The sequence below is a fragment of the Agelaius tricolor genome, unplaced genomic scaffold, assembly GCF_023055355.1.
Source record: "Agelaius tricolor isolate 1412-34295 unplaced genomic scaffold, bAgeTri1.0.p SCAF_15, whole genome shotgun sequence".
Classification (NCBI taxonomy): Eukaryota; Metazoa; Chordata; class Aves; order Passeriformes; family Icteridae; genus Agelaius; species Agelaius tricolor.
The window spans coordinates 4,001,383-4,024,927 of record NW_027269275.1 but is presented as its reverse complement, the minus strand read 5'-3'; the positions used below and the strand labels follow the sequence as shown (position 1 = coordinate 4,024,927).

General features: G+C 50.8%; 1 protein-coding gene across 1 annotated transcript; it reads left to right on the top strand.

Moving 5' to 3' along the window:
- Nucleotides 1-580: 580 nt before the first annotated feature.
- Nucleotides 581-22,503, top strand: LOC139596576 (hydrocephalus-inducing protein-like). The gene is made up of 12 exons (XM_071440982.1): nt 581-601; nt 2,586-2,705; nt 4,468-4,602; nt 6,039-6,238; nt 11,607-11,799; nt 15,182-15,405; nt 16,927-16,994; nt 17,959-18,191; nt 19,646-19,746; nt 20,990-21,125; nt 21,577-21,741; nt 22,477-22,503. The coding sequence occupies exons 1-12, from the start codon at nt 581-583 to the stop codon at nt 22,501-22,503; spliced, it is 1,623 nt and encodes a 540-aa protein (XP_071297083.1).
- Nucleotides 22,504-23,545: the final 1,042 nt, after the last annotated feature.

The window sequence follows — 23,545 nt, the reverse complement described above, 5'->3', positions numbered from 1 at the left end:
GGTACAGCTTCTCTTGCTTGCTTCTCTTGGACTCAGCCAGCAGTGCTATCTCCTGCCTGTGAGTTTTGAGTGTTGTGCAGGGGTGGAGTTCAGGCAGTTCTGAGAGCTCCTCCCCACTCTCTGGAAAGGTCACTGCCTCAATCCAGTGAAATGTAAGAGGAAACAAATGCCCCAAGAGCAGAAATCCCCAAACATGTCCCATCAAATCACAGAGAGACTCATGGGACAGAGCCATGTGGCTGGAGTATGTCTATTGCACTCTGTATTATTAATTTATTGGTGCTAAGTATTTCAGCAGGCAACTTCCAGGGTTTCCAGAACTGTCCTAGTGGCTGTGATCACAAATTATTCATCAGTGCCACTTGTTCAAGGAAAGCCTTTCTGAGCAAGCACATCTCTGACATTCTTGCTGTTTTTTTTTTTTGGTTGGTTGGTTTTTTTGTTTGTTTTTTGGTTTGTTTTTTTTTTTTTTGCCTTTCAGCTGCTTCCCTCTAAGTTCCAGAGGGAGAAATTTGTCAACTCAAAGCAGGAGGCCAGCACTGGGAGGAGTTTTCTGCCCAGAATTGGCCCATGTGTCGACATGAGTGAGACTCGTCAAAAGGTAGCCTTTTCACGCTCTTTTCCTTTCTGTTTAACATGAAGTTTGAAGAGGGTGAGTGCTTGTGACAGGCTCGCCTCCAGCAAAAGACCTCAGTGTCCAGGTCCTGTTGTCATTGCAAACTGCTGGGAGTGGTAGACTGGGAGTCCTGATCTGCACTAAGCCAACACAAATGACCTCTGCTGAAGCTGCTGGGCTGTGCTGGAGTGTAGCTGCCATTGCTAAAACCAGGGGGGGAAGGCTGAGGACGCAAAGGCACAAAATTGCCATTTGCCATTCTCCTGCTGAAGGAGCCACCTCTTGCTTTGGTGTGGTCACCATCAAATGCTTGGGGTCACAGCATTCCCTCCACAGTGGCAGCGTTGGCCTTTGAGGCCGAGGACCTGCAGGAATTACTTCAGATTTAGCAAAACAAATTGCATTACTGCTTTGGGCTGGAACAATGTGTTGGGACCCTGATGGGGTGTTAGATTTTGCAGGCTGCCAGATGTACAGGGGACTGGCCCTGGGCAGAAGGGAATGGATGTGCTTTATCTGGATCAGTGCCTACTTAGAGTTGTGTTTAAAGCTGCTTTTCTGGCAGGACTGGCTCAGTAGAAAGCACAGTCCAAAGGGGTAGGTGACCGAGGTGGGCTGTTGAGCAGGAAATTGGCAGCAAGCGACACGGAACACAATCCAGGTTAAGGATTGCCCTAGAGAGGGGCCTTGGGAACACCTCAGGGAAAGGCACAACTAAGGCACAGTGTGCTGCAGCCACTCCCTTCAGCAGAATGTGTCTGCTGTGAAGTCACACACGAGACCTGCTTGTGTCTCTGCAGTGACAGCAGTGTGGCTGGAGAAGGCAGACAAAGCAGGGGAGAGCCTTCTTAAAGCAATGTCTCTGGTCCAGAAGCATTTGCTGTTGTTGTGTCTTTCCAGACATGCCTCTACAATGGTATTAAATAAGATGGCAATAATTACAAGAAAGCACCCATTTAAAGCTAATGGAAAAAGGAGATACCAACTCTACTCTTACCCAAGTCGCTGAGAAAATAATTGAACCTTATCCTCATTCAGCATTGTCATTCACTTGTCTTTTTCCTGACTTCATTTTTGCCTTTACCTCTGTTAGAAAGGCAGTAACTTTTAAATGCAATGAAAGGGGACAAAATCATCAAAGCAAAAGAAAACTGTTTATTAGCAACCACACACAGAGGCGTGTGTCTCCCTGCCCCCGAAAAGGAGCAAACACACCCTCCAAGAAAAAAGCAATCTTTGTATCCCCTTTGTACCCAGCTGGGACAGTCCCTGGCCCCTTTCCCCCGGAGGGGTACTCAAGAACTTCCATTCTCTCTGACCACCAACTTTTCTGTCCCCTCTCCTCTCATCCTCCTTCCTTTTGGTCAGGTCTTCAGCCAGTTGGTGCTGCCAACTCACAGCAACACCCAACACACCAACCTGAACAAATCCAAACTACAAACAACACATAGTACCAACAAATTCCATTCTTTCACTTAAAAACCTTTTGGCTTCAGCCAAATATCACCTCATCTCTCACACCTCCTCTAGTACTGTTCTCTTCTTACTGATGCTTAAGTTCTAGTTCAAAACAGGTATTTGCAGTTGTGTGGGCCTCAGTTTCCCTGTCTCAGAGTAAAGGACATCCCAAAATTGAATCTGATGTAAATTTGTGGGTTTTACTTACTCCATGAGTGCTCAGTCAGTGCTCCAGTGGGCACAGGGCTGTGCTTAAGGAACGTGCTGCCTGGCATTCTGGAGAAGGAAAGCTGGAGAAATAAAAAGAGCAACTTGGCTTGAGCCTGCTCTAAGCTGATCAAGCAGTTCTTGATCAGCTCAGAGCAGAGGTGGGTGAGCCAGAGTTTGCCCAGTGTGTCCTGGGCAGACATGCTCACCCAGAGTCTGTGCTTCACTGGGGATCAGTGTAAGGGATCCTTCATGAACTTTCCTCCCAGCAGCTGAACCTCTCCCTGCTCTCTCGCCTCTCCAGCTGTCACCAGCTCCCCCGAAACGGAGCGTGTTTGAGGTTTCCCCACGAGAGCTGGTATTTCAGAACGTCGCTGCTCATGAGGTCTCTGAAATGGTGCTGTCTATCATGAATAAGGACAAGGTAAGTGCTGGCACCTGGAGCTTTAACACTGTGCTGGAAGAGGAGAGTGCTGTCATTCCCCCAGTGTACAGCAAAGCAAGTTATCTGCTGCAGCACATCCAGAAGAAAATGTCTCAGCACCTTTGTTCTGCAAGTTGTGGAAATCTTCCTGTGCTGGGAACTGTCTCCTAATTTTGGCCATGCATTGATGGTATCTATGCCAAAGGAGTTCCCTGCTCTTGAAAGCTCTGGATTGGTAGGAATGTTGAGCCTGTACAGTTCTTACCTGCTCTCATGCTTTGCCTTGAGCTATACCACATCCTGGGTTTCCTTGGTTAATCTTGGCTCCTGGTAGGAATCTCTGCCTCTGTCAGACTGTTTGGCTCCCTTTGTGCAGCTCACAGTCAGCTCAGGGGCTGAGTCTTCTCCACTTTATGCTGGAATCACTTCTCATTAATGGCATTGGCACTGCAGGAAATGTGTTCTGAAAGAGCCCTGCAATCAGAGTGATGGAGCAGAAGCAGTGGGAGGCCTTTAGGTGCCACTTCAGGCTCCTGCTAAGTTTCATTCAGCTCTGCTCAGCTTTTCCAAAAGCAACACGGTGCTCTGCTTTCCCTTTGAAGAACCACAGCACATCCAACTCTCCTGGAGGTTTTCACCTTCACTTGTGATTGTTTTGCAGTTTCCCAAGAGAGTTGAGAGGGAAAAAGTTGAAAAATGTCACCAGTTGTGTTCCAGTGTAAAGAGGAAAACAGAGACCATTGGAATTTCAGTCAGGGAAACATTTCTCAAATGAGCCTTGTGCCAAGAGTGGGCTGGTGGGAAGAGACAGGAGGGAGTCCAAATCATCTGGTTTAGACTTTCTGAGAGCATTTTGGTGCTCAGGGGTTGATGATATCTGTGTGCTAGAAAATGCATGTGTGCTGTGTCTGTGAATCCCAGAGGGCAGCACCTGGCCTGCTGGCTGCAGGCAGGAATGCCCAGCAGCCCAGCTTGCCTGCACAGGCAGCAAGAAGCCCTGGAGAGCCAAGATTGGCTTTGCATACTGGAACCCCACTGTCACTCAGTGCTGGTCATGTTTCTCCAGGCAGAAAATGCCTTTGAAGCCCAGAGTCAATAGGCACAGCCTGTCTGTGTTTCCATCACTTTTGGCAAGCTGAATGCTCTCATGGTTTTATGATTCCTCCTTGCTGCTTTACTGCCCGTTTAAATTCTCTTTGCCATCTCCTTGTTTTAGGGATTGTCTTGCTGTGTTCCTTCTTTTGCTTTTCAGGTTTACTTTTATTCCCAGGAAGGCCACAGTGGTTTGGTCTCCTCTCTTGCTGCTCTGCCTGCATGACTCTATCTCCACAACGTCCCTACCCAAACCTCATCTGCTAGAAGGGAATTTTTTCCTTCCCCCAGGACAATTTGATGCTTTGCTTTCCGGTAGCACATTCACCCCTGGAACATGACAACTTCATGGCTGTGTGCAGGCAGAAGCCAGCAGGTTTTTTGGCCTTGTTGAATATGCAGATGACTTGGTTCAGGTGCTCTGTCTCCATCCTGCTGGTGCTGACCTGCTTGGCCCTTCCTTCCCACCAGGCACTGCCCTACTGGCCCTGGCCACAATGCTGGAGCCAGACAGGAGGGATTCAAGCTCAGCCTTGTGAATGATGTGCCTGTGCCTGCACAGCTGAAAGTGCCTTGGAAAAGGGGCCAGGGAGGGATGTCAGCAGGGCACGGACAGGTCTCCTCTCGTTTCCACAAGTGGCAAAATCATCATTTGATGTCTTTGCTGCAGATTGCTCGGATGGTGAAGGTCTCCATGGAGAGCTCACCTTACTTCCAGCTGGCCTGCCCCAGTGATGTGTACCACATCGTGCCACCAGGCGCCTCTGCCCCTGTGCGCATCCGCTTCAGCCCCGATGAGAACAAGGTGAGGCTGGAGGAGCCAAAGCACACAATGATCTCCACAGCCATTGTTTTCCCTGCACTCTGCTCCAGCCCATTGCATGCTGTGAGCTGGGCTCCAGGCCCTGGGCAGGCAGCCTGCAGCAGCCAGTCACACCTTGGCACTGCTGGCAGGCACTGCAGCCAGGCCTGACAGGCTCTGCTTCCCCTCCCTGCACATCCCTGAGCATTCCCAAGGGAAGATGCACAGGGAACAGGATGAAAATGACAAAGAGATGTTGACAGATATTCAGCCATCTCTAGGTCCAGTGGAAGGGGTTTCATTATTATGGAAAACACTCGAGGGACAAAGAGGTCAGGGAGCTTTCCTCCTTCCTGACTGCCAACAGCTTCCCTGCCTGCCCCTGGGCTGGAGCAAAGACGGTGCTTTTTCAGCCCCTCTGTTCTGCAGCCTTGCAGCTGTGCTGTCCCAGAGCACAGGTGACCATGGCACAGCTGCAGGGGCAGGGCAGAGGATGTGCTGTGCCCGTGAGCCCAGCCTGGCACAGGCACACTGGGCTCTGGGTGCCCTTGGTCAGCAGGAGGTTGCTGAGCTGCAGGGGACTTGGACACCTGCCTGAAGGAGCTCGTGTAGGGCAGGTACAAGCTGCAGGCAGAGCTGTGGGCCCAGAGCCTGTGGCAGTGGCACTGCTGGGGCTCTGTCTTCATGCCTGTCACTGTGCTTGCTCTGTCAGCTGGCACCCATTCCGTGCCAAAGGTGCTTCTGCATGGAGGTTTGAACAGCAGTGCTGAGGCCCTGGCAAGTCTGATCTCACTGCTGGCATCTGGAGACTTGTTCATACAGAAGGGTTTAGGACATGGCATGGAAGGGAGGAAGCCTTGCAGGCAAACAAAGAGAGGCCCTTTCCAACAGCATCCTGCAACCTCTTAGCACTGTTCTTCTCCTGACTTGGTTGGAGAGGCAAAGTTAGAGGGGAGTTCTGAGCCAACTGATGTTTCTGCACCAGGCCAGAGGTGCAGGATCTCTTTGGGTGCAGCTGTTTTCTCATCTTCCTCTTGCTGCTTAGAGTCAGTTTAACACTTTGTCCTATTCTCAGACAGTGGGAATATAGAAACCTAAAGAGGAATGTGCTGTGTTCCCTAGCTCCATGTTCCTTAGAAGGAGCTTAGGAATTATTTAATATCATTAAAATTTGTGAGTGAAAATTATGGTGGTCTAGGGCAGTTCTCCGTATGACCCAAGTGACACAAGAGCTTAATGCCACTGGGATAGCTTTTGCAAAGTGCACTGGTGCCTTTAAAATGTGACATATTAGAAAAACTCAGTGTTCATTTTAGGGTGGAATAGGTAAATTGATGCCCAGTAAATTGATGCCATGGATGAGTTACAGGAAATGGTTTTTCTTCTGTCACAGGGATGGCACTAAATGCCCTGTGCTGAGCCAGTTTCTTTTCCTGCAGGATTATTCCCATGAGCTCACCTGTATCACGGCAAAGGAGAACATCGTTGTGCCAATCCGGGCCATTGGTCCCCGAGCCATCCTGGACTTTCCTGACCAGCTGGACTTCTCCGAGTGTCCGGTCAAGCACAGCACCCAGAAGACTCTGCTGGTTCGCAATGTCGGTAACCGGACAGCTCATTACCAGCTGAGCACCCAGAGGTGAGGCAGCTCATCTGTCCCTGTGCAAAGGATATCACCTTTGGGTGAGAGCAGAGTTGGGAAAGAGCAGCAAAGGAACCAGAGCATCAGAGCTGCTGCCCTGCAGCCCTGGCTGGAAGTGAGCAGGATGGATGGCATCTGCTCTTGCTTTCAGTGTTCTTAGCAGGATGCAGCCTTTGAGCTTTCTCTGTCCCAGATTTCCTGGAGGGTGCTGGAACATGTTGGTAGCTGGCTTGCTGAGCACAAGCAGTTTCTGAAATGCTTACTCACCACTGCCAGCCAAACAGACCCATTCTCTGGGAGGCTCCAGGCACGTGGCTCTCCAGTGGTCCCTGCATCAGATGCCCAACATGAGCTGTGCTGTGGGCAGCTGGTGCAGTTCCTGTTACTAAAGCTGCTCTGATTTCCCTTGTCACCTCAGAGCATCAGCTGCCTTTTCTGTTCCATGATGAACCTTTGAAAGCCAGTTTAAGATTTCAAACAGATGATTTAAATCTCTGAATAAGGCTGTGCCCCCTTTCATTGAGATTTCTTTTTGAATACTCTGAAGTTCCTGTGTTTCTGCTGTTGTTTCTTTTTGGTTTGTGTTAAATGTTTTCCAAAAGATCATGAACTCTTCACTGGGAGCTTTCATGAAGGTCGAGCTCCTCTAATGCCTCTCAATGTACCACATGCCCATAGGTATATGCACAGGTGTATAGGAAATAGGAGATATTTAGGGAATATGTGAAAAGCAGTTGGGCTGATTTAGAAGATAAAAGTACAGAATAATTTCTGCTGGAAATCATCTGAGCAGACACACTGCTCAAAGCAAGACCAGTGTCTGGGGATTGCAAGGTGCCATTGGGAGATCTGGACCTGTCTTTAGATGCCATACAAGAAAACAAACAAACAAATGGACCTAGTTAAAAAGCAGAAGAAAACAACCTATTAAAACCCCCTCCATAGCTTCTCTTTTCTGCCTGTTGGGTGCAATGGTGATTCATTGAAAGGGCAGCTCTAACAGGATGAGAACTGTCTTAAGGAACAGCTCACAATTAACAGATAAAAGGCCAAAATTTAGCCTGCCAGCCCCATCTCCTGGCAGTGGTTTTCATTTGGTTATTACAGTGTCAGGGATGTCTCTTTCACAGCTCTTCTATCTGTGGGCTCAGGGAACAGCTTAGTGATGTTGGCTGAAATGCAGAGGAGTAGAGAGATGACTGCTACAGCAGGAACAGAGGAGTCTAGTGGGTACAGCCCAGGGATGTAGGAGATGCAGGGGCTGATTTGCACTGAGTTTTTCAGTCCTGAAACTGAGTCCTGGACTTGGCTGGATCCTCTTCTCCTGATAATTTGAAAAGAGGAAGATACCTTCTTTCTCAGGCAAGAGAGAAAGAAGTCACCCCTGAAGTCACCCCGAGGAGTGTTATTCCCATCCTGCCATCTGAGGGCAGGAACATGTAACATGGGGCAGCAGTGGAGGGAATGGAATGGAATGGAATGGAATGGAATGGAATGGAATGGAATGGAATGGAATGGAATGGAAGGTAGTGCTGAAGTGTGGCCAGGGATTCCCTTAAATGGCAGCTTCTCTGTTCTGGTGGAATTTCTGGCAAAAGAATAAGAAGAAAATCCCGTGCCTTGCCCCCAGCAGGCACTGATCCCCCTGAGCCCCAGCAGGGACCTGCAGCAGTGCTGGCATCAGCCCCGGGGCAGATGCAGGAGCACGTGCACTGATCTGGCTCTGGGGCTGCTGAGGCCTTGTCTTTCCTCCCCTCCCTCCAAAGTCTCATGCCCAGCACATGAACACTGCTGGCCCAAGGCTTCTCCATCAGCCAGTGATGGTCTCACCAGTGGGAATGGGAACAGCTCAGCCCATCATTGCAGCAAGAGGTCCTGAATGAGCTGAACCTGAAGCAAGTGACATCAATCAAGCTCAGCTTGCCAGATGTTCTCTTTATTTCTGTGTGTGATGTAATCATCACCAAACTCCCCAGAACAGACTTTTAAATGACAGATTGACCAGCAGCAAAGCACCCAGGCCAGGAACTTTTGTTTCCTCAGTGGGGCTGGAGAAGAGCACAAAGCACATTTCCCCTGAGCTGTCCCTGAGCATCAAAGCACAGAGTCTTGTGCTTGTCAGGCAAGAGCTCTTTACCTGGTGACCAATCCTGATGGCTCCTGTTAAATCCAAAGTGCACCAACACATTTGCATTAACATTTCCAACACCTCGCACAGAGTTTCTCTGCTGGGCCAAGCAACAGTTACCAGCCTGGATAACAAGCCACAGTCCCAGACTGCATTGCTGGTAAACACACAGAAACCTCCTGTTCTGCTTCCTTGATGTGCTCCTGCTCATGGTGCTTCATTTAGCTGGCATGGGCTCCTTCAGACTGTAAATAGCATCCTCCTTTTGGGTTTCCATGTCACTCTATTGCTCTAATCTGCATTTGCACTCTTTCAGAGTTTTGACTGCTCCTTTTCTTAGAGCAGCTTTCATTGAAATGTTGATAAAATGTGCCCTTTTTAGGCTAAATCAGGATATTTTCAAGGCAGAAGAAACCAAAGAATCACACTGCAAATTCAACTGTAACTATTCCTTGGTCTTCAAGGAAAAGTTCCTTCTCCCTGTCTGATTCCTAGGCTGTAATATCCCAGGACAGGTAGTGCCCTAACATCTGCATCTCCTGAGATGAGGTTTATAGGCAGCAGGAAAAGAGAAATTCCTGAGGCAGTCAGTGTCAAGTTCTGCATGCAGATAGCTCTGAACCCTCTCTGTGCTCTTCACAAACCATTCTCTGATGGGATTGCTGGCAGTGGGACCCTTGAGCCTCATTGCAGAGAGCTGGATGCAGAGTATGGGAGAGCTGAGGTCATTTTACGCCCAGGATCTTGTGAGGGCTGGATCTCCTCAGCAGTGGCTCAGTGGCTGTTTCTGAGCCTGTCTGTTCTGTCCTCTGCTGCCTGTGCTTGGTTTGCTCCCTGCTTGCCCAAGGGAGCTGCAGGGAGCTGCAGTGCAGCAGGAATCTCCTGGCCAGGTGTCCCCCCAGCCCTGATCCCTCTCTTTGTGTTGCAGTCCTTTCTCCGTGGTGCCGACCGCAGGAACTCTGGGTGCTGGGGACACCATGCAGGTGACAGTGACATTTCACCCGCTGACCAACGGTGACCATTGCAGCCTCCTGAGCTGCAACACAGGTGAGTGCTGGGCCCTGCAGGGCACAGGACAGTTCTCCACATGGCTCCCTGTTGTCCCTCCCCCTGCATTCCCTCCAGAGGTACCTCCCTGTTCAGCTTTACCCCAAAGAAAACTGAAAACTCCTTGGTGTTCAGGGGCTTGAGAAAGTGGATCCCGTCTAAAGGGTGAAGATTTTTGATTCCTGTTTTGCTGGGAGTTGCTGAGTGGAGGAAGGAGGATCCCTGATTCTCCACTACCATGTGGCTATGCCTGGGTGAAGTTTTATTTGATTCCTGGGCCGTGCTGGATGTGAGGTCTCCATCAGACTCTCTCCAATGCAATGGATTTCTTGCACACCTCTGTCCCATATGCTGCTTCTCCACTGGCTTCTCACACATCCTTTTTCTATGTGGCCCTTACACATATATGTAGTTTCTGTCTAATAACATTTTCAGGCCCTCAAGTTCCTGTTTGGTGACAAATCAAGACCAATTTTTCCCTGTGCCCATTTCCCAGGCTGTTCATGTTGTTACAAACCTCTCACATCTATCTCCCATTTGATTTCTAGACTGAGGAATCCCATTCAGTCTTAATGTAGAAGCTGCTCTGTACTTATTAATCTTTCTATTGTCCCTTTTTTATTTAATGTGCAATGCGCCAGCTTGGTTTTTGAGATCAGAACAATAGAAAATATTTCAAGACTGATGTGGCTGTGGGTTTGGACAGGGAGATGATGATGATTTTCATGGTGTTCATTTGAGAGTGGTTTGTCATATTGCAGAGCCAGGCTGGTTGTGTTTCCTCACCTGTGTCCCCTCCTGCTGTGCGCTGTCACTTCACTTGTTCCTCTGGGCCTCCTTTTGCTGCCCACCTGCCCCCAGGCATATTTGCTGGTCAGCAACAAGGGATCCAAGGGATCCAAGGGATCAGGAGAGATGGGAGTCTCGTGGGATGCCCAGGGAGACCCTGGGCAAGGCAGGGCTGAACAGGGCTCCTCAGCCCTGTCACCTGAAGGACTTGGATGCAGAAATCCCAGTGATCTGAGTGGGTCACCAGAGCACACTGACCAATCCCACTCTCCATCCTGTCACCTTGGGGCCAAATCTCTACAAACACACTCAGAACTAAGGGGTTTAAGGAGCTGCCCAGGACATCCTCACCACTCTACACACAGAGCTGTCAGGATGTGACAAATGGACTGATCCACAGAACTGCTCATTCAGATAAAAACTGTGACACCTTTTGTGCCCTGGGATTTGTTCTGTTCCTTGTGCTTCCATCAGCCAGTGAGCTGAGCAAAGACTCCCCTTTGCTTTGTTCCAGGTGAAGAGAGTATCCACACAAAGCTCCATGGAGAAGCTGTAGATGTTGATGTTGCGTTGAGCACAAATTCTGTGGAGGCTGGCAAGACCTTCATCACCATGGCATACCAGACAACCGTGTTCATTGATAACAGGAGTAACATCACAGCCCACTTCCAGTGGAAGGCTTTGCCTTCTGAGGGAGAAGAGAATAAAGAGAAGAGGAGGTTGGTTTGGAAGATGCATTTCAGTGAGATATATGGCCCAAGACTGAAACTAACCTATGGCCTCAGGGGGGTGTTGGTGCTTTTGAATGGTTTAGGCCAAATAAACCATGCCTGGCACTGGGGTGTGTGTCCCTGGGCTTCAGGAGCTCAGCACTCAGCATTCCAGTTCCATTTATACTCCAACCAGGAATGGCATTTTGGGAAGGAAAGGTTGGTTGCAATGTCTGATTTCCTCAGGTTCTAATTGGGCTCTTGTCTCTCTAATCTTCTTCCTACATGACCTGGCAACATCTCCCCTTCCCAGGGAAGTGCTGCAGTGGGTGCTCTGTGACCTTTATGTGCATCCCCCAAGCAGCTCAGTGGGAGGAAAAGCCAGCTGAGGTGGTCGGTGGATTCTCCCTCAGTTTTGGCAGAGGCTTTGAGCCAGGAGGTTTCTCTGGAGGGATGTTGGCTTTGGAAACCTCTCCTGAGCTTGCAAGTGTGGGGTGAAACTCCCTGCTGTGCCAGTGAACAACAAGTTATCCTCTGATCCATGTGGGACCCTCGTGGCTTGGCTCAGCCTTTGCTGGGGAGCTGCTGCTGCTCCTCCCCAAGTGCTTTGCTCTCCTGCACTCCCACTTCTCTCTGCAAATCTGTGGCTTATTAAATGATCAGCTGGCCTTGTCTCTCCCTGGGGCTGCAGGCAGTGTCGTTTGCTGCACCCATCGGGTGAGGAGTGGCTGGAAAACTTCATGGAGGAGAAAGAAGTAGAGAAGGTGCAGGGCTTTTCTGAAGATCACACTGCCCTCCTGAGAAGCAGGGTCCAGGAGAAGAAGGCAAAGGTGCAAGATGACCCCCTGCTCTTCTCCAGTGACATTTTTTTCATTGAGCCATTGGTAAGTGACACCCGAGAACCTCATTTTCTTCCTCTTCCTCCTCCCAAGCACCATTCCCCTGGCTGCAGTCACTGGGCAGATCCTCAGCTGGCCCCATGTGCTGGCAGGGAGGATGTGGAGTTTCTGGAGCGGCTGCAGAGCTCCCTGCTCAAAGCATTTGTGCCCTGCAGGCTCAAGGCAGGGCTGGGAGCCTGACACAGCCCAGCTCTGCTGCCAGGCTGGAGCTCAAGGCCCTGTGTGCGTGTCCTGGCAGTGTCACAGGGAGCAGTTCCTGTAGGCAGGGGCTCCCCCCACACGTGGGGCTCAGCAGAGGCTGTTGGAGCACTGCCAGCTCACACACTGACCTGAAGCTTGCAATGGTTCCCTGGCAAAAGGAGGCCAAATTCAGCCCAAGGTTAATGACAGAAATGCCAATCCCCTCCTGTAACCATGCCTTGCACTATTGCTGAGTGTCCCTTCCAGTGTCATCCTTGTGTGAGCCTGGACACAAGGGTGCAAGGCTGAAATGGGCCTTTGGAGTTCTCCTGCACACAGGGACACAAAACCTTTTCCTTTTCTGGTGATGCAAGCAAACTGCCACGTGCTCCCATCAGCCAGAGCCCTGATTCTGAGTACTGGCATTGGGAGAGATGATGAATGCCTGGTGTCTGCACGGAGCAAAATCCCTTCTCATCTTGCAGTAAAGCCCAGAATAATCCCAACCTCTGCTTTCTTTCAAAACAGCTTAACAATATCTGTAGTTCAAGGAAGGGGATCATGTTCTCTTCTTGGTTATTCCTATGGCCCATCTAAGGCCAAGAGCCACCAGTGCACAGTGGCACTTACATCCCATGGAGCTGACAGCAGCATGATGGGACCAAGAGCTTGTGTCAGAGCAGCAGGAATATTGTGGAGAGTGGCAGCTGATCAGCTGAGCATTGAGAGCTTCCAGCGCTGTGTTGAGCTGGGTTTGGAGGCTTTCCTTGGCTGCTTGTGTTGTTCACTCATCATTGATGCTCAATCAAGGCTTACAGGCCTGTGGTTGGAAACAAGAAATGTGGAGTTTGAAGAGCAATGCTTTGCTGTCTCTTTCTGTTGTAGGAGGGAGAAATTAGGCCAAATTGTTCGGCTGAAATCACGGTGACCTTCAAACCCCTGGCAGCACTGGAGTATCAAAGTGTGGCTTACTGCCATGTCTCAGGTGCAGCTCCTTTGCCCTGCTCCTGTCCCCCTCAGTGAAGCCATGGTGCAAGCCTGAGCCCACTGGGCTCCCATGGAAGTGCTGGGAAGAGTCCCTGGTCAGCAGGGCAGTGCTGGCACATCCCCCCTGGCCCTGCAGCCTCCAGGAAGTCTCCTGTGCAAGGCCAGGGCTCAGAATGCTGGGTCTGCCTTACTGATCCCAGAACAGCCCAGGCAGTGCAGGGAGAGGTTTTCATGCCACGGCTTTGCCAGCATTTCCTCAAAGGCCAGAGAGCTCCAGAGCAGAACAGCTTTAGTGAACAAGCACTAAGCCCCTGCAGGCCCCTGGCCTCCAGGATGGGTCCATTTGCCATGGATCCATCATCAGGTGGAAGGAGCTGAGTTAGAAATGTGCTCCCTGGCCCTGGATCACCTCCCAGTGCCCAGACAGCAGCAGAGCAGTGGTGGTTGAGCCCCACTGAGCACAGGGTGTTTGTAGAGGGAGCACCCTTGGCCAGCAGCTGCTTCTCTGCCTGTGTGGGAGTTGTCCCCTTGCAGCTCTCACTCTGTGGAAACAGAACACAGTGCTGAGTGTCAGAAGGGGAGCACTTGGGCAACAAAGGCCTGTGCTCCTGGCCCAGGTAGTTTGGTAATTGCCAAACTCATCATGAGCTTTGTGCCTGCACTGAATGGATTTCAAAGCTCCTCTAGGTGCACGGGAAGGAAACCACAGAATCACAGTATGATGAGGGTGGGGTGGACCTTAAAAATCATCTAGTGCCAAGGCCCCTGCCATGGGCAGGGACACCTCCCCCTAGACCAGGTAGCTCCAAGCATGAGTGCATCCAGCTCAGAGTCAGGGACTAGCACTGAGGCAGCCTGGAAAATCCAGTGTGACAGAGGGAATGATTGTACTGCAATGGACATCTCTCCCCAGGCCGTGAGAGCAGGCTGCCCCTGTGCCTCAGAGGGAAAGGCCAAGGACCCCTGGTTGAACTCAGCTCTCCTACACTGAACCTTGGGAAGATTTTTGCCTACACCCCCTATGTCTCTAAGGTGAGCAGCAGGGCTTGGGATGGATCCTGATGGCTCCTGAGGCAGCAGCAAGCCTGGTGGAGCTGTGGAATTGCTGCCAACCTGGGCAGCTGTGAGCAGGGAATATTTGATGTACTGCTCAAACCTGGGGGGTCAGAAATGTGTGTCTGTTGTTCCTGAAGCCCCAGTCCCTGCTTTTGGGCAGCCTTCCTTAGGGATCAGCTGGGAGGCTTCCTGCAAAACAACCCCTTGCCACATGAAACCAACACTGGGTCAAAAAGCTGCATGTTCAGAGGCTTTTGTGGCAGTGCCAGACACAAGGCACCTTTGGACTGGGCTCTGCAGAAGCAGCTGCAACAAACTGGCTGCCTTTGAGCTTCAGCCCACTGCAAACAGCTTCCAGTCAAGTGTCCCTGCTTATTCCTGCAAGTGACAGGAAATCCATCCAGCCTCCTGGCTCAGTGCTGGCCATTGCAAAGGGCTTGGGAGTTCTCTCCCTTGCTGACCAGTCCCTCACCACACTTCAGCCTTGGTGCATCTCTGGCTCTGCAAGGAGAAAAGTGTTCCTGGGAATAAAGCAAAGGATTTTTCTACCTATTTGCCTCCCCCCCAATAGTGTCAAGTTTGCAAAAAATTCATGAGGGAGCAACTGAAAGAGGTAGAAAATGAGGCACTACATCATGCCAGACACTTTCAAAAGCACGGCTGGGGAAGGGAAAGACACGCTGAGTTTTCTTACCAAAAGATGGTGCTGTCTGTACATTTTGATGCTGATGCCTCATTCTCAATGTATTGTTTCATGGTATGGGAACAGGTGAATGAGTAGATGGTGCTGTTGGAGCTGTGCTCACTGGGGCAGCAGCAGCTCTGGGGTGATTCACTCCGCAGCTGCAATCAGCCCACTCAGGGCTCTCAGGGCCAGCTCCCCATGAGCTTGGTGATGCTGAGCAGAGGTGCACTGCTCTGTGTCCATGGGATAAGCCCAGGGTGACTGCAGGTCTGTGGAGTTGCCACTGCTCTGCATGAAAACCCAAAGGCAGAACTTGTCCTGTTGTATCTTTTGACTTCTGCCATTCAGCAGCACAAAGCATCTTCTGCCTTTGCTGGGTGTTCATTGCATCATTAGACAATAACTCACAAGAAGGGAAGGTTCCACCTGTATTTCCATTTTGCTTTCTTGCTTCTGCAGGTGAAACTGATCAACAAAGGAGCTCTTGATGCTCCCTTCACCTATATCCCTTCAACCACAAATGTGGACTTCTGCCTCACGGTTGAGCCCGAGCGAGGCATGATTGCACCAGGTGGGACCCAGACTGTTCAGATCTCCTTCCATACCACCGTGCTGAGGAGCTTTGAGAAAAAATTCCAGTTCAGTGTGGCTGGATCTCCTACACCTGTGATCCTGACCATCAGGTAAGGACTCTGGGAGCTTGGTGGGCACATCTGTAGCTGTCTCTGGGACATCCCCCACCTACCTCATTTTGGGGTTGAGCAGAGAAAAAAGGTGATGCCTGAGGTCCTAATCTCTGCTGTGATCCTGGCATTGCCTTAGTGTCAGGATGCCTCCTGCCCTGTGTGGTACCCAGGAGCTGCAATGACTCCTCCCTGCAGGGATCTCCCTCTGCCTTGGGCCATGGCAGGCAGTGGGATGGAGCAGCTCTGGGCAGCAGCTGCTCTGGGATGTCCCACCTGAACACCCAGCAAGGCCCCCAGGGCTTTGCAGATGGGCCAGCCTGGGGGATTCTGTAGCAGCAGCAGTGTTTTTAAAAACTTCCATTAATAATCCATGCCAGATGGGCAGCAGCAGCCTCAGCTCCCCTCTCATGGCCATGCTGTGGGGGACAAGCTGTGCTCCCAGCTCCTGTGCACAGAGTGCTCTGGTGCCTCCTTTGCACAGCCAGCAAAGGGCTGATGTGGGAGTCAGGAACTGCGCAGCAGGAACTGTGCCAAGGACAGGGGTACCATCCCATGGGCTGGTGCCATGGCAGGAGACAATCCTGGCCCAGCCAAAGGGAGAAGGGCTGATCATAGGGGAGGCAGAGCTCAGTCCTCAGCACCACAGCAGCGTGAGGCCTTGTCCCTGCCAGCCTGAGCCATGTGCTGCTGGGATAACGGAGTGGAAGCAGGAGAGCTGATGCTGGCTGCTCTGCAGCTTTGGAGCTGGGCTCCTGCTGTTGGGGGGCACTGGCTCAAGGCAGTAAAGAAATGAAAGCAGTCTGCACTTGATTGTACCAATAAGATAAGGGAGATGGATAAAAAGGAACAAGGAAGTTATTATTTGGCAAGAGAAAAGTGGTGAGTAGGTCTGCCCATAGTGGAGAAACAATTATGCTGGCTTTGTTTTTGGAGGAAAAGTGCTGCTTTTTTAGTTTGGAAATCAAGAGGGAACATTTCACCAGTCCTTTCCTCTAGGATTCACCCGTCCCCTGGGTAGAACTGTTGCTGCTCTTTTCAGAGGATGTTTGGGGCTCCCCTGGATTCATGTCTCAGAACTGTGTCTGTAATGATTGTGTGGGTCAAACTCTCCTGAGAAAGCTCCTCCATGGGAACAGCAGTTCCAGCTAAGAAGGAGCAAAGCAGGGAACCTGTGGCTGGAAAGGCTGGTTACAGAAGTTTGTGGGGACACCTTGATGTCCATCCCATTGCAGCTGGGGAAACTGAGGCATGGAGCCATGTCTGGGTGTGTGTTCAGGGTCCTTCATGGGACCCCCAGCATCCCAGGGGCTTCTCCTGCCTGCCCATCAGTGGCTGTTGGCTGCTGGCCACTTGGCTTGAGCTGCCTCCTGTGCACAGGGCCCTGTGCTGAGCACACGGTGCTGTGTTGGTTGGAAACCCAGGGTGCCCTGAGCCCAGGTTTTGTGCCCCGAGCCACGACAGCCGGACCTTTGCAATGCCTTTAACCGAGCCCTTTCCTGCTCTGTCCTCGGCCTCCAGGGGCAGCGTCACTGGACCGAATTTACACTTCGACCTCCCTGAGCTCGACTTCGGGGACATCTCCTTTGGTGAGTGTTGCCTGGGCTGGGACACAGCGTCAGGGATCTGTGCCTTCCAACAGAAAAGCATCCCTCACTCCTCGTCTGCCCCAGCAGCCTCTTCAGGCTGTGAACTGCAGGGCTGCTGCTGCTGCTGCTGCCTCAGGGGGCATTTTGCCATTGTGAGATCAAATAGAACCAAGGAATAGAAAGGCAGTATTTTCTAGTGTCTCTGTCCTGCTTTAAAAGACAGATCCCCACCATGTGTGGCGGTATCTCTGGCTTTGCAGGATGGAAAGCAAATCTCAGAGCCAAAGTGGGGATCCCCTTGCAGGCACAATCACAGTGAGCAGCATGGCTGTGATGTCCCTGTTTGTTGGCTGAGGTGGGACATGGTTCCTAATTGCTAATCTCAAGCCAAGGCTGGAGTTTGCCCCCAGTTGAGTGGACTCTGAGCTGTCATGTGCTCAGTCTGTTTGGCCCAAACCAAGAGATGCTTTAAGGGTCCTGCAGAGAGAAACTGCATTAAGGTGCATCACATTCTAGTTCCTGATTCCATCCTCACTTTCTTTTGCTGTAGCTTCTTCTCAATGACAACTCACTGTTTATGTATCGTGAAAACAGTGGGAGTGTTGGCAGACTTACCAGGGTATTTTACAGCTTGAATTTTCAGAGTAAATGCTGGGTCTGGGTGCACACTCATCACTGAGAGATAACTGGTGATGGTTTGGGGCAGGGGAGGGAGCTCCTTCCCCTCCCAAAGAGAGAAGCTTGCAGTGTTCAGAAGGGCTAGGAGTGGGCATTTTCAAGGCTGCAGTCTGGAATCAGTGTCAAAGGGAACTCAGTGATGATTAATTCCTCATGCAGCTTCTCGGTGAGCTGTAGTTCAGAAAATAAAGAGCTAAACTCCAATCTCACTTTTATCCTGGCAGGATATTCCCACCAGGATCATGCCATAATGGGTGCCTAAATGGATATTTGTGTCCTTTCCTAGGCTTTCCCTATACCCAGAGATGTCGCCTCACCAACTGCTCCATGGTGCCTGTGACGTTCAAGCTCCGCATGTCGGACGATGGCACGCAGCCGGCTGTGAGCAGCTTTGATCAAATACGCAAAGAAGGTGACCCATCCTGGAAGGAGGGAATTCATTTCTATGTGGAGCCAAGGGAGTTCACAATGAATCCCAGCCAAGGGACCATCCTCCCCCAGGGACACCAGGACATTGAGGTATGGGAAGAATCCAGCCGTAGATGCTTCAGCACCAGGGCTGAAGCTTCACTGCAGTGTGGGAGGGCTTTAGCTCTGGTGCCAGCTTTGAGCATCCTGGGAGTGAGAGATCTGCACTGCTGGGAGGCCTCTGCTAGCTGGCTTACCCGGGATGTTCCTCAAGGAGCACTGGTTTGTTTCCAAAATCCTACACTGAGATCAATACCATATGGTCAAGTCCTGAAGCCATTCTTGTGTTTTTGAGAGCGATTTCTTTGATTGCAAGTGGGCAGAGCAAGGATGAAGGCAGAAGGTGGCTGTCAGAGAGATGTCATTGTATAAAGCAGTTAGCTTTTCTTCTTGGTCTCATTTTCCCTCTCCTGAGGAGCAGAAAAATTTGTGTTCACTGCAGGGATCTCCAGTGGAGACAAAAACCTCTGCAGCCATGTGTTGCGGTTCAAATTGATTTTATCGATTCCTTGTTCTGTTGTACACCCATGTTCTCTCTGAGTTGGCTCACCCCTGTGTTTTACCCTCCCTCAATGCTGTCCCTCATGCCATTCCCTGCCCCTTGTTCCAGCTCTTTTCCCTGCCTGTCTAGGCAACCCAGCCCCTTTTGTTCCCAAACCTTCTTTGCCACTTTAACCTCGGGCCAATCCCTGATTGCAATACCCCTTTGGAATTCCCCTATTCTTGGAGACCCCATTGGCCATGTGACCCATCCTCTTTACCCTCCTACCCCCAGTGGTCCCAGACACTTGATGTAATCCCCTCACTCCTCCCCTGAGGATTCCCTATTGATTTGCTGTTTGTATCCACCCCCTGATTTGTATTTTTACAAAAGCCCTTGCACAGGAGTGTCCAGGGCTCTTGTGCCTCTGATTCCTTTATTTGGAATAAACCCTTCCTTGTGGAACTTCAAGACAGAGAGCCTCCTCCTTTCTCCTCTGCCTGGTCCCTGTGGTGGCTTGTCTCTTGCGCTGTACAGCAAGTGGCTCTGAGGGCTCTGCCTCTGGTAAATGCCCACCCTGGGGCAGTTCCCCACTCCTGGCGTGGTGCCGGAGTTCTAAGAGCCAGCCCAGGCTCTGGGTACCATGGCAGCCATGAACTGCCCAGCACCTGCTGGGCCACACTTTGCCCTCAGCCTTCTGCTGTAAAGCTGAACTCATTGTGTTCAAGTCAGATTTCCTCTGCATTTATGTCATTGTAGTCAGATGAGAAATTGGCCCCTTAATTTGAATACAGTGGTGTGTAGAGCTTTAGTCTAATGTTTTAATGAAGCTGACCTATGCTGTGATAGCAAGGTGTGTTCAACAAATCTGGTATTGCCAGAAGGCTTTTGTTACTCTGAGACTGTGCTCTACACATGGACCAGCAGAAGAATTAAAGCCGAATCCTTCCTCAAGAACTGGAGGATGTCACATGTGGGTAATGAGCTTTTGTAAGGAAGAATTTACTGTTCTTTTTTCTACCAGGTGACCCTGTGTTCCAACACCGTGATGAGATTCGAACGGAGATTGCTGGTGGACCTGGAGGGTATTGCTAAGGAAGTGGCATCAGTGGTCATCAAGGCCAGGTACCAGCCCTTCCTGGCCTCCCCCAGGGACTGCCTTGCACAGGCTTTGCTGGCTGCAGCTGCCAAGGAGAAGAGCTGCTTAATGGCCTCATGTTGTGCTAGCTGGACATGAGAACAGCAGTGCTTGGACAGCAGCCTGTGGTGAAAAGCCCCTGCTCACAGCCCAGCACGGTCCTGGGCCCTTTTCTAAAGGGACCAGCAATGATATCATTGATTGGCCTGGGTTTTGGTGCTTGAGGTGGAACAAATTTCCCGAGGGCCTCCTCTCCTTCTTCCTGCAAGAGATGGAGTTGTGCTGGTTGTGACCACCCTGCATTGGTTTGGGACACACCAGGCAGCCTGCTGAGAGTCAGGGTCTGGTTCTGTCCATGAGGGCACATGACAGGGGAAAGTGGCTCCCAGCAAGAGTGGGGAGGGCAAGGTCTTATGAGGGGAAAGCAGCCTTGATGTGGCAGGTCAGCTCCAGTTTTTCTCCTTCCCTGTGCTTCCCATTTTGAGCTTTAATGTTCTCAGACTTAAACCAAAAGTCGTTCTTGCTGCAGAAGAATTCCATGCTGCTGTGCTGCTGTGGGTGTCAGTGTGATGCCAGAGGGATGCAGCTCCCTGGTGTTGTTCCCTCTCCCAGGCAGAGCCATCCAGGCAGTGCCTGGGCTGCCATTTTGTCAAGCAAATGGAGCTGGGGCCAGTCAGTGCCTGGAGCTGTGCAGTGAAGGATCCAGGGAGCTGCAGGGCCTGGGAGGGGGTGGCTGATCAGCCACTCTGTGGGGCAGCTGCTGTCTTGTGCCCTCCAAGGCTGGGGCCAGCAGCTGAGTTCTCAGGCAGGGCCACAGCACCATGGGAGAGAAGGGAGTCATTTTTATGAGACACTAGGGTTGTGTGTTCCTTGAGCCTTAGTGAGCACTGATCCTTGTTGGGATGGCTCCCCCAGAGCTCGTGGGTCACTGGGACTGTTCCAGGAGTCCTGTCAAGCCTTCTTGGGTAAAGGAGGGGCTGAGGCAGCTGTGGCACAAAGTGCTCTGCCTGGGGTACTTGGCAGCCTCTGGGTGCTGCCTCTCAGGGTTTGCCCCTCCTTGACAAGACATGTTGGAGTGGGAAGAGGTAGAAGGCAATTTATCCCTGTAGGGCTGTTCAATGCCCATTTGACAGTGACCAACGTGTTCTGCTCCATTTCACAATCTTTGGGGGTAAATGTTCTCCATTCTCTCAGTATCTCTGACTCCCTTGGGGTCATCTCTTTGCCCAGATGTCTTGTTCCAGAGCTGCATGTGTACCCCCAAATCCTTCTGTACCACGAGTGCCACCTGAAAGTGCCGTACGAGAGGAAGCTCGTCATCAGGAACCTCAGCAACCTTCCTGGCTGCTATGGGCTTATTCCCCAGGTTTGGCATCACGTCCACCTCCTCCTGTCAAATATTATTGGGGAGACTATTAGTGGAAAAAAGGGTTTGGATAAGACCTTGCTGGTTTCTATTCAGTCTTAAAGATCTGCTGAGAAAAGGATCCTACCTGAATGTAAACCTTAGGATGCAGTTTAACCTCCTGAGGAAACAGTTTATGTTCTAGTCTAGTCTTCAGGGTGTTTTCTTGTGGGAGGTCTTAGAGGGTTGTGAAAAGCTGCTGCATCCACAGACACCAGTGCCTGTGCTGGCAGCCTCCTTGCAGGATCCCCTGGGAGTGCTAAGCCTACAATTCTTGCAGCTCGTTTGTGCCTTTACCTTTGTCCTGGGGAGTTTTAAACGTGTGTGTAAGTTGCTGTTGCGGTGGATGTTAAGGAGTCTAAAGTTTCTTCAGAGGTCCCTCTGAAGTTGCATTTCATTCTGTCCCTTCCAGCAACGCAAGGACGACTCTCCCGTGCTCTACTCCAGCCCCAAGCCCTGTGGGATTGTGCAGCCTTACGGCACTGCAGAGATCCCAGTTATCATCGAAGTGCAGACGCTGGGCGAGCATCTCACCGAGGCTCTCGTTGGCGTGTTCGGGGATGAGAGAAACCCACGGGTGAGTGCAAGGGAAGATGTGAGCCTGTGTGCAACTGCTCCTGGCAGGGTGCACAGGGACAGGGATTCTTCCAGGGAAAACAGGCACAGGCTGCTGGGGAGAAGGACAGCAGGGATGGGTGGCACAAGCAGCCCATGCCTCATAGGTGGTGATCTCAGTGTCTGACGCAGAAGGTAGTTCATCTAAGCTGGAATTGAGGGTAGTTTTAGTTAATTAAGCTTTAAAATGCTGTTAACTTTGGAAACACCTGTTTTCAAATGTCTTGTCATCTCTCTGAGCACAAAAGATGTCAGAAGACTTCTGGGAACCTTGAGCTTTGTGTAAAAGAAAGGAAAGCTGGCATTTGAAGAGTGGTTGTAAGGATTTAAACTTAGATTAAAACATAATGAAATGATGATGCCAAATTCCCTGGACAGCACCAAACATCTGAACCTGGGCCATTGTGGCACTGCATGTAAATCAGTGAACAGCAAGGACAGGCAATGCAGGCTGTGCCAGGGAGCTTGAAGTTTGACAAAGCAGTTGCTTTCAACTATCAGGCTGCTTACCTTAAAAAGGAGGGTTTCTCCCTGCCAGAATAACCAGTTGTTTAACTGTCAGCCTGGTCTTAACTAGAGATTTCTTGCAAAGCTTTTACCTTTGGGCCAATAATTTGTAGTTTGAAAGGTTCTCTTACCTTAATCCTTTTAAATTATGAGGTGAACATGTAATTTTCTTTTTCTTTTTTCCCAAAAGCCCAGCATTTCAGCTGGAGTGTGGTAGCTGTCCCTAAAGCAATAACTTGAGCAAGGTTGAGCTGTTTAAGCTTTTTTAGGTTTCCCTGTTGTGGTTTGTTTTGAGTGGTTTTTAATCTTTCTTGCCTGCTTCCTGGAACAGGGAGTAGAATTACAGAGCTCTGGACGGCTGACAGAAATCTACCCAAGTCCAACTGTGTTAGAGTTTGGCAGCATCCCAGCTCTACAGCCTGCTTCACAAAGCTTTACCCTCTTCAACAAAGGTCTTGTCCCTGTAGACTTCAGCATAGAAATGGTAAGTATCTGTGGGGCTGTTTTCCAGGGAAATGGACTGGTCAGTAGCAGCCATGACTTGGCTTTTAAAAGCAAGATTTCCATATTGCCCTGTGTGAGAGGAGGCAAGATACTCCAATATTCCCTCTGAGCAAGGCAAGAGGAACCTGGCTCTGGAGTGGTTTTAGCTGGGGCACCCCTCAGTGAGGTCAGGTGCAGAGATGTTGGAGCAGCAATTAATCTGGGTTGTGTTGACAAGTTCTCCCTTAATTTTATCTTTTGTCTTTAGCTGTGTGTGTCACATTTTGGAGCTCCGAGATCAAGAGAAACCTGTGGTCCTTTGCTCCCCAGAGCATGGATTTCACTGTGGTTTCCCTGTCCCATCTACATTTGCTTTGTGCCAAACTGCTGTTAATAGTAGAGAGCAGGGTGTGAGGTGTGTCCTCAGACTGCTGGTGGGGAGGCAATTTTCACACCTCCTGGGGGTCAAGCCAGCTGGGCAGTGCACACAAAGACAAGGGTGGGGGTTGTGCACCCCCCAGCCTGTGATCTCTGTGCTATTGAAGAGCATCTTTGGGGAGCAGCTGCAGAGAAAGGCTGTTTAATATGTGGGGGCTGCATAGGGCAGAAGGAGCTGGGGCTGCTCCCCTGGCAGGGGGAGCAGGGCTGGTGCAGCCAGGAAGGGCTTGTAGGCTGGGCCTGGGGCTGGCTGGGATGTCTGCTGGAGGGGGAGATCTGTGAGGGGCTTGAGGTTTCTTCTACTTCATGCTGGCTGTGTTGAACTTGTGGAGCTGGTT